The sequence below is a fragment of the Notamacropus eugenii genome, chromosome 4 (genome assembly GCF_028372415.1).
Source record: "Notamacropus eugenii isolate mMacEug1 chromosome 4, mMacEug1.pri_v2, whole genome shotgun sequence".
NCBI lineage: Eukaryota > Metazoa > Chordata > Mammalia > Diprotodontia > Macropodidae > Notamacropus > Notamacropus eugenii.
In genome coordinates this window covers 305,055,103-305,066,386 of record NC_092875.1, presented here as the reverse complement: position 1 = coordinate 305,066,386, position 11,284 = coordinate 305,055,103, and the positions used below count along the sequence as shown (strand labels likewise).

Sequence of the window (11,284 nt, the reverse complement as noted above, 5' to 3'; positions counted from 1 at the left end):
ACACTCAGATAAATACACATTCATGGAAATATTGCAAGGAAATTCCATTATTGGGGCCTGATTCTTCCTCAACAAAGACTTTAAAATACTCTGTCTTCTGCATGTTTTCTAATGATTTGAGCCTCCCTGTCTCACTCCCACCCCCCCTTTTTTTTTGGCTGTGGAGCCAATGACCACATGCCAGAAAGGGAAACAAAGTTGAAGAATTTGTAACACACGCACGTGCACACACACACACACACACACACACACACACACACACACACACACACACAGAAAAACTGATCCTAAACCCAGTGTCCAGATATTTCCAATTGGTTATTTACAAGTATCACGTGTTCTAAACATCTTTAAAAGGAAGTTATCTGGGCTCAAGAGTGTTACATTGCTTTCCTGAAAACCACTATTTCCTTTCTCTGCTTGAGGTCGAAATCTCAGGAGTCCCACAAAATGTGTGAGGCATTTGTAGGAACCTGGAAGCTTATTTCCAGTGAAAACTTTGATGAATACATGAAAGAAGTGGGTAAGTATAAGCTCTGCATCTGCCTGTTTAATGAATGACTTTTTCTCTCTAGGGTAATGAGTTTATGACTGTATTGTTCACACTGGAAGGCTGGCCAGCTAATTAAATACTCATTCCTCTTCAGAGGATATGTTTGCACTGTCTTTTGCTTCTGTATTCTACAATTTGTTTTTAAAGCTTTCAGTTAGAAAAGTAAACTTTGTGTGTGAGAAGGTCTAATAGAGTTTGTTTGTTTGTTTGTTTTTAATAGCTAACAGAAATTATTTTCCTGAGTTGTTCTCCCTAATCCATTTGATTCATTGGGCTCATTGACTATGGCCTGCCCACTCATGTAAACAAAGAAATATATTTGCAGTATTGCATGAAGATGTGTAGCAGTTTGCATTTGAAATGCAAATAGTGAATTTCCCATTTTAATTTATGCTATGTTCTACTCTCACTTTCTTTTCCAGGTTGAAGGCATAGCTAAAATGATCAGGCTTTTCCCTTGTAGCTAGAGATTATTTAGAGAGCCATACAAATGTCACCAAGGTTGCAAATTGATTATTTTGCTATCAGGCTTATTCCGACAATGGCTGTTTTATGGGAGACAAGGTCTCACTCATCATATTCGCCTTCTTGGAAGGACTTAGAAATATTCTTTGACACTGGCCCTGAAGTCAGGGGGACCAGAGTTCAAATTTGACCTCAGGCACTTACTAACTGTGTGACTCTGGGCAAATCACTTAACCCTGATTGCCTCCCCACCTCCAAAAAAGTTTTTTTAAAAAGAAATTTTTTTTTAAATTTAAATTATAGGAGATTTGTGGATGCTCCAGATTTCCCATTTAAAGTCAGAGTCCAGCACTAGAACTTTAATAACACAAACCCATTTGAAATAATGCAGCAGAAGTATTAAAGAATTCAACCGAAGAAGGTTTTAGATACTATTATTGTACTTATTTCATTAGTTAAATACAAATGGGACTTTTTTAAGACAGAGAGAAGGTATATTATTGATATAGATAGTGACAGTGCTTCCTCTCCCCCATAATTTTGAGTCTTGTATTGGTTCTTATGCAACACCATCATCTCACTGGCTAACTTTTCAGGTGGATTGTGTGAGGCACTAGGGTCCTCATGCATTTCCTAATTCCAAGTTCAGTGCACTATCCACTGTATTACCTAGCAGCCCTTAAATTTTGTTGTTCAGTCATTTTTTGACTCTTCGTGACCCCATTTAGGGTTTTCTTGGCAAAGTCATTGAAGTGGTTGGCTATCTCTTTCTCCAGCTCATTTTACAGATGAGGGAACTGATGCAACAGGGTTAAGTGACTTGCCAGGGTCACACAGCTGGGAAATGTTTGAGGCTAGATTCGAACTCAGGTCTTCCTATATTTCAGGCTCCACCTAACTGCTGTCCAATTTTAATTAATTAGTCCATTTGGACTTGTTATTTCACTGGCATAAGAAATGCCAATAAAGAAACTTTCCTTCCCAATGCAGATTGACATCTGCTTTACAAATTATATAAGCTCAGAGATTTGCACTTTGGGGAGAGAGGGTTTGAGTGCTTTGCCAAGGCCACATATGATCAGAAGCAAAGTGTAAACCCAGGCCATCCTGACTCATGTCTCTCCACTAGGCTAGGTTACTTCTTTAATCCTCAAGAAGTGATAAGAATGACTGGGAGCAGACTCTGAGAAACAGCTTTGGGTGAGGAGAGAATGTGACTTACTCAAGGTCATTCAAGGAGGCAAATCAAAAGTCAAATTTCATATTTCCTTATTCTTCAGAATAGTATCTTCTTACCATGTTGTTGTTGCATTCATTATGCATCAGTAATGTTTCCATATTTTGCCAGAACCCCCATTTGCCTACCTTTTTACTTAGCTTGTTTCAGCCAAACTGGGTACAAAATGAGGGCTGACCCCACTAGTATTTCCCTCTTTGCCATTATTTCACTTATCCCTATATGGTTATCCTTATCCCTAGATGCTTCTTGTGATCCCTAGGGAAGTAAAGCAAATAAAGTTTAGAGTCTGAGGTCATTAAAGCAATATCAATATACGCATGAAAACATAAAACTTTAGTGCTGGGAGACCCAAAAGCTTATCCAGGCCAGCTAACCCTTTCATTTTGTAGGCAAGAAAGCTGAGACTCATAGAGTTTGAATATGTTCAAGGTCACATATTTAGCAGACCTAGAATCTCCTGGCTGGACTCCCACGTATGTGTTTTCCCTTTTCATGAGACTACCATGCTTCCAATCCTTCATATACTTTGTGCCTATGTAATGTGCTTTGCAAACTGTTAAGTAAATGGTAGTAGTGGGGGTATACAGGAGATAAGAATGCTGCAGTCTAGTTGGCTAAGGAAGAATTCTTGAGAAACTTGACACATAGCAGATGCTTAAGAAATACTTGTTGAAATAACTTGAATGGAAGCCATTTATAACCCCCAAAGGGGCATTTCTCAGGAAAATACATTCCCTCCTCTCCTTTTAATAGACCTCTCACCTTCAATACAGACATCCTAGACTGGAATTGGGAATCTAAAATAATTATTTGGAGGTTTTATAGTTATATTGTCAAGCTTTTTAATCTTAATTTAATTTCTCCCATAGGCATAATAATATACTCTCTATTGTGGTGAGTCAGTGTGGTAGAATGGTTGGAGGGCTGGTCTCAGAGTTTAGAAGACCAAGATTCAAATCCTGTCTCTGATACAAACTAGCTGGGTGACCTCAGGCAAGTTATATAACCTTTCAGTGCTCTAGGCCAGAGGTATCAAACATGTTCCTGAGTGCAGCTGAACCAGATTGCAATATATTTGAGAAATACTTAACAAAATAAATAAAAATACAGTGGAATATGAATAATGTTAACATGTGGTTTTCTAAACCCTCTCCCTCTCCCTGTCCTTTTCCTCTCCAAAACAAGGTAAATTTTGATGACCTAGTTAACTTGAGGTTTACTGGATAGATTTCTTTCTCAAAGACCCAACTTTGAATGCATTTCCCTCTGGAGCTCATAGACTGGACAACAATAGGTCCCTAAGCAAGCATCATGTAATGACTATTTTTTGAGCCCTCCTGTGAATGTGTGTGTAAATACTGAATGTAAATAGTGAAGAGTAAATAATGAAGAGTGATTTTAAATAGTAACTGTTTCTCTTCTGCCATGAGGGTCTTCACCTCCCAGTTTGATTCTTTACTTTTTCCTTTCCTTTCCTTTCCTTTCCTTTCCTTTCCTTTCCTTTCCTTTCCTTTCCTTTCCTTTCCTTTCCTTTCCTTTCCTTTCCTTTCCTTTCCTTTCCTTTCCTTTCCTTTCCTTTCCTTCCTTCCTCTTTCTTTCTTTCTTTCTTTCTTTCTTTCTTTCTTTCTTTCTTTCTTTCTTTCTTTCTTTCTTTCTTTCTTTCTTTCTTCCTCTCTCTCTCTCTTCTTTCTTTCTTTCTTTCTTTCTTTCTTTCTTTCTTTCTTTCTTTCTTTCTTTCTTTCTTTCTTTCTTTCTTTCTTTCTTTTCTTTCTTTCTTCTTTCCTTCTTTCCTTCCTATTTCTTTCTTTCTTTCTTTCTTTCTTTCTTTCTTTCTTTCTTTCTTCCTTCCTTCCTTCCTTCCTTCCTTCCTTCCTTCCTTCCTTCCTTCCCTCCTTCCTTCCTTCCTTCCTTCCTTCCTTCCTTCCTTCCTTCCTTCCTTCCTTCCTTCCTTCCTTCCTTCCTTCCTTCCTTCGTTTCTTTCTTTCTTTCTTTCTTTCTTTCTTTCTTTCTTTCTTTCTTTCTTTCTTTCTTTCTTTCTTTCTTTCTTTCTTTCTTTCTTTCTTTCTTTCTTTCTTTCTTTCTTTCTTTCTTTCTTTCTTCCTTAAAAGGGCCATCCCTTGACTTACTTCTTAAAGAGGCCTATTCACTGAATGGCCATTACCTCACTCAAAATGAGAATCTGAAAAGACCTTAGCCTAAAAGGGTCAGACTCTCCCATTGTATCCTGGGTCATCTCCAGTTGTTCTGATGAATAGGATCCAGATGGCTCTGGAGGAGAAAATGAGGCTGGTGACCTTGCACAGCCCTCCTTCACTCAAATCAAAGTCAACTACAATTCGTGTCTTCATCTCCCTGATGTCATGGTCCTCTCTGAGAACAAAGGACCAACACACAACTGCTCTAAACAAGTCTGTTAGATATAAGTTGAATTTAAAATCTCACATTGTATTGCAGAGGGAATTTCTAAACCCTTTCCACCAGTTCCCTATACTAGTGTAATCACGGGTCTAGGCTCTGTCATTAACTTTTTCCCTGTAGCTGCTCTGATCTCTTCTCCACAAGGATCTCATAATATTTTCTAAATCAACTTGGAAACTCCATAACAAATGGTCTGATGATATTTGGTGACATTCTGGATCAATGTGATTTCATTGGTGGAGGAACTTCTGTTGTGGAAACTCCATTCACTAATGTATAGATACAAACTGACTTTGTCAATTGTGAAATAATTTGTAGTTTTAGAAGGATGCCTGAGCACATTGAAAGGATAAGTAGCCTATGGTCATATAGCCAGTATATGGGACTTGAAAATAGGTCTTACTGATCCCAAAGCTGACCCTCTACCCACTAAACCAGACTACCTTACTATAATAATAATAAGAATATATCATGTCTTTGGGAAAATTAAGCCAAGACACAAAGTCTGACAGAATAACTGGGGAAAAAACAAATAAATATGAGGCTTGTGTAGTAAGATGATAACCAACAAAAAGGGCTAATCAAGAAAGAGTGATCAACTTGCAACCATGCTTTCTTTTACAGAGAGCAGAGGTTCCCTTTTTTTTTTTTTTTTTTTGGATTAAGCATATCACAGGGATAATTAATTTAGGGTTTATGTACTATTTTTTAAATTTTATAGCTACATTTCAATATAATAGTTTCATTTGTAACCTGCAATATATTTTATTTTGTGCATCAAAATATTATTGTGAGAAGGGGTATGTATGAGAAGAGATAAATAGGGACCATGACACAAAACAAGGTAAGAGCTCTTGGCTGAGGACACGCTATGAGTGAGAAGTCAGACTTAAAGTCTGAATTCAGTCACACTTCTCTCTCTAAGGCTCACTTATGATGTAACCAGGTATTAATTAATCAAGATGTAAGCCTGTATTAAGTGCCTGCTATGTGCTAGGCACTGGATGTTGCCTTGGTTGTTCTGATGTGTTCCCATGTCTGGAGATAGCTGGCTAAGTTTGGTGTCTAATGATGCTGACAAAGCTTTGATTTTTTTTTAAACCATATTATCTATCACTTACAATACTGACCCTCATGCTTGTTCATAATGTGTTCTTGTAAAGAGATATATTAGTATCTTTACTCTCTATGCTGTGACCAGGATCAGAGACAGAGGATCTTGGATCATGTACTATTGTCCATTGGGCCTGCAGCTATCACAACAATGATATGTTTTTTCAAGCACTACCTCATTCATCAAGTGGTCCCAGTATATTTTTCCTGCAAAAGATAAGTAAGGCCTTTTAGGAACTCACTATCATTTTTATTCTTTTTTTTTAGAATCAAAGGAATAATAAAAATAATTTTAAAAAATCCTTAGAAGAAAACCAATTTGGAGTTGTATTAAAGTTGTCTACTCTTAGTAGAATTGAATATAAAACTCAAAACATTCTCTTTTCTGCCTTTTAGGAGTGGGCTTTGCCACCAGAAAAGTGGCAGGCATGGCCAAACCCAGTATGATCATCAGTGTGCAAGGAGATGTGATCACCATTAAATCAGAAAGTACTTTTAAAAATACTGAAATTTCCTTCAAATTGGGCCAGGACTTTGATGAAGTCACTGCAGATGACAGAAAAGTCAAGGTGAGGAATAAAAGTTCTCTTTATGTTAAGGGACATTTATTTAAAAAAAAATTATTGGTTTCCTTTGTTTTGCATCAATTTCATTTCTCAAAATAGCCTCCCTTTTCCCTATCATGAGTGCCATCCTTTATAACAAAGAAAAAAAGGAGAAAAAAAAAAAACTTTAGGGAAACTAACCAACACATCAACAAAGTATTAAGATCCATTTTTCCATACCTCATGTTCACAATGAAATGAAGACAATTACATTTTCAGATCTGTTCTGTAGGACCAAATGTTGTCATGATTTGGTTTCTTTTCTTTTCTGTTCTTTCCATTCACATTATTGTAGTTATGGTTTATATTGTTTTCCTGACTCCGCTTTCTTCACTTTGCACCATTTCATGTCTTCCCATGTTTCTTTATGTCTTCATATTTATGATTTCTTTCAGCACAGTAGTATTCTATTACAGTTGTGTTCCACAATCTATTTAACCACTACCAAATAGATAGACATCTGCCACGTTGCCAGTTCTTTACCACAACAACTACTACAAAAACACCTCTGTGATACATATTTTAGCACATATGTAACCTTCCTTTCTGTTTCATCTCCCTGGGCTGCTCAGTAGAGCAGTAGAGTCTCCAGGTCTGCAGTAATTTCAATTTTTTTTCCTTAATGATCAATTTGCTATTTTATCATCAGGGCATTAGTGTGCTTGCCTTTCCATAATCTCTCCAAAATCAGCTATTTTCATCTTTGCCATCACCCCCACCTCAATTTGCTGGGGATAAAGTGAAACCTCAGAGTTGTATTGACTTGTATTTATTTCTCTTATTATTAATGATACAGAACAATCTGTTATATGGTTGTTCATAGTTTATAATTCTTCTTTTGAGAACCATTGATACCCTTTGACCACTTAGCCATTCATTAGTAGTTCCTTGTCATATATATTTATATTGGTTTACTGTATATCTTGAATATCAGATTCTTATCAGAGATACTTGATACAAAGATTGTGTTTCCCCAGGGAATTGTTTTCCTTCTTATCTCAGTTGCATTGCTTTTGTTTGTGTAAAACATTTTCAACTTCATGTAATTGAAATTATTTATTTTATCTTCTTATTACCTTGATTTCTTTTTTGGTTAAGAATTCTCCTTTAGGACACATTTCTACATAGCACCTGAGAAGTCTCACATGCTATAATAATAGGGGGAAAAATGACTGACCCATTGAAAATGAATGACATGTAAGAATAAAGAGGATGGGTAATTCTTCTATCTCTCCTGGGAACACAGAGAGTCTCATACTTTTTTAATGCTTTACAGAGTCTCATAACCTTAAAGGATGGTGCACTGGTTCAGGTGCAGAAATGGAATGGAAAATCAACCACAATTACAAGAAAACTAGTGGATGGTAAACTTGTGGTGGTGAGTTATTTCTAATCACTAACTACAGCAAAGTTCTTGTTGTGCTGTGAAAGCAGAATTGTGTGGAGAGTGAGAGAGCCTAGGTTTGATGATTGCCTCTGCCAGTTAGTAGCTAAATAATCACTTCAGCTCTTTGGGTTTCAATTTCCTCATCTATGAAATAATGGGATTGGGCTGGATGAACTCTGAAGTCCTTTCTAGCTCTAAATCTATGATCCAGACAACCACAGTTTCCATTTTCTATGTATAGAACACCTAATTGCCCATTCTGCCCCTGGGCACTTTGGAGAAAGCAAAATGGGCTCCTGGGCCCACTCTGAACTCAAGCATATATGCTAAGGTAGCATCTAACTGGAGCTGATATTAGTAAAAGAGAAATATACGTAGGTTGTTCCCACTCTCTTACTAAACTGAGAGAGGAGAGAAGAAAAAAGAACTTCTACTTATGTGATTTTAGAGCAAGTCACTTAACCCTTCTGGGATTGTTTCCTTATTTATTAATAACAAATAATAAATATTTTAAACAAATAATAAGTATTTGTTTAATAAGTTTATTTAATATTTAATAAATAAAATAAAACACTTATATAAATAAAAAATTAATAATAAAATACTTCTCACTCCCTCACCTTCCTTCTTTACCTCGATGTTTGACCCTCACCTCTTCTTGCTTCCTAGGAATGCATCATGAAAGATGTCACTTCTACTAGACTCTATGAAAAAGTATGAACTGACTTCTCAGTGAGCGAAAGCTTCCCAAACTCCACCACGTTTTGTTGTGTGTGTTGTTTAAATGTAGTCAGGTTTTCCCTGACTACACTGAGAGAAATTCTATTCGCAAAACATTTATTTACTCCTTTCTGTTTTATTGATTCAATAAACATCTTTAACATTTAAATATGTGCATGGATATTTTGTGTGTGTGTTCCTCCTTCTTTGCCGAAGAAGACCATGCCATCAGAGAAATGATGACATGATTTGCACTTTGTTTTGAGTGAGGGAGGGCTGTGCATATCACCAGCCTCACTTTTCCTCCAGAGTCATCTGAATCCAGTGACCAGATATTTGTCAGGATGACTGGAGATGACCAAGGATGAGATAATTGGGGTTAAATGACTTGCCCAAGGTCACATAGCTAGTGAGTGTCAAGTGTCTGAGGTGAGATTTGAACTCAGATCCTCCTGACTCCTGCCCTGGTGCTCTAGACACTGCACCACCTAAGGAATAGCATATGAATTATGACCTCTTGGTATTTTAAATAAATTTTCTCATGAAAAATTTGTAGTTTATTAGGGTACTTGTATAGGGGAGGATAATAATGTAATTCCTTTAAAGTAACTAATTTGTGATCTCTTCAATGGTCAATAATCCAAAAGAATTATTCTGCCATGCTTATATAGAGTAACATTTCATTAATTTGGAGTTTATGATAACTCAGACATAGTATATGTCTTTCATTATTACTTTGGAACTGAACTGAATGTACTCCATGTTAATGGAATGGGTGTCTTCCTATTTAATGTAATTTCAGGGGTTTTACTTATGTTGCCCCTCCTGCCCCAAAACTTTTTTCCCTCTCTTTTCCCTTCTATTGTGTGTGTGTGTGTGTGTGGGGGGGGAACCCTTCATTATATCTGAGAGCAGGAACATATGAATACAAAGTTCCCTAGGTAGACAGTAATGTATTAAGAATTCACACTGAAGTATAAATCACTTATATAAAAATCTTTCTTGAAAGATATTGATAGAGGGAAAAAGTATGGAGGAAAGAGATACTGGACATCTGAAAGGAGCTTTGAGGTTAGATGCCAGGGACAGTGTAAAGTCAAGTCAGCAAGCACTTATTAAGCACTTATGCAAAAAGAACTGAGAGTACAAAGTTAGGCAAAAGCAGTTCCTGCCCGCAAATGCCAACAACTTTGTACTAACAAGATATATGTAGGATAAATAGAAATAATGTCAGAGGGAAAGCACTGGCATTGAAAGGGACTGGGAAAGGCTTCCTGCCAAAAGTGGAATTTTAGCTGAGACTTAGAAGAAGACTGGGAAATCCAAAGGTAGAGACAAGGAACGAGAGAATTTCAGGCATTAAGGACAACCAATAAAAATTCACAGGGAGTAGATGGATTGTCTTGTGCAAGGAACATCAAGGAAACAGGGTCACTAGATCATGAATTATGTAAAGGGGAGAAAAACGTAAAGGCAGTAAGGCTGGAGGGGATAGGCTAGGAAGGGTTTTCAAAATCAAACAGAGGATTTGATGACAGATCCTGCTGGAAATAGGGAGTCATTGGAGTTGATCGAATTTGGAATGACATGGACAGATCTGTGTATAAGGAAGGTCAGTTTGACAATCAAACCAAGGATGGACTGAAGTGGGGAGAGATTTGAGGCAGAGAAATCAACCAAAGGGTTATTGAAATAATCCATGTCTGAGGTGATGTGGCTTTGCATCAGAGTGGTGGTTATGTGTATGGAAAGATGGGGATGTATACAAGAGATGTTAATGAATAGAATTCACAAGATTTGTTAACTGATAGGATATGGGAGGTGGTGAGAGAGAGAGTAAGGGGTCAAGGATGACACTGAGGTTGTGATCCTGGGTAACTGGGAGGATGATGGTGAGCTCAGCAGTAATAGGGAAGTCAGGAAGAAGGGGAAGGTTTTGGAGAAGTGATAATTAAATTTTGGACTTTAATTTTGAGTTTAAAATGTCTATGGCAATCCTGTACAAGATGTCTAATACACATAAATGGAGACCAGAAGAGAAATTAGAACTGGACAAATAAATCTGAGTTTCATCTACACAAAGAAGATAACTGAATCTGTGGGAACTGATGAGATCATCAGGTGAAATAATATAGAGGGAGAAGAGAAAAGGGCTCAGATCAGAGGCTTAGGGAGTCACCTACTGTTAGTGGGCATGACCTGACTGAAGATCTAGTAAAGAAGACTGAGGAGTGAAGAGAACCAGGAGAGAGCAGTGTCACAAAAACCTAGAAAGAAGGAAGTATCAAGGAAAGGAAGGTTATCAATAATGTCGAAATCTGCAGAGAGGCCAAGAAGGATGAGCCTTGAGAAAAAGCCATCAGATTTGGAAACTATGAGATTATTGATAACTTTGGAGAAAGTAGTTTCAGTTGAATGATGAAGTCAAAAGCCAGAGTGTTTAGAAGCTATGGATTAGAGAAATGCAAACAAATAGGTCTGATAATGGCCTAATTTCTCAAATTTATAGAGAACTGAGTCGAACTTATAAGAATAATACAAGTCATTTCCCAATTGATAATTATGAGCACTGGTACCTCCAGGCTACCTCCCCACATTGACACTCACAGATTTCAGGTTAGGTCATGGGGGAATGGCTACCCTAAGGCTAAAAAGATATTCTGTGGGCACACAGTCTTCAAACTCCTGCTCATGATCAGCTGCCAGTAAGTTTTCTTTTACAGTTAGCTAGTACACACAATTAGTTCAGAGTAAAAGTATTTACCAAGATGGCAAAATAACAT

General features: G+C 37.2%; 1 protein-coding gene across 1 annotated transcript; it reads left to right on the top strand.

The window, feature by feature from the left end:
* Positions 1 to 245: 245 nt before the first annotated feature.
* On the top strand, positions 246 to 8,670 carry LOC140501397 (fatty acid-binding protein, adipocyte). The gene is made up of 4 exons (XM_072604969.1): positions 246 to 523; positions 6,186 to 6,358; positions 7,671 to 7,772; positions 8,451 to 8,670. Exons 1-4 carry the CDS (start codon positions 451 to 453, stop codon positions 8,499 to 8,501), a joined length of 399 nt encoding a protein of 132 aa, XP_072461070.1. The 5' UTR covers positions 246 to 450; the 3' UTR covers positions 8,502 to 8,670.
* Positions 8,671 to 11,284: the final 2,614 nt, after the last annotated feature.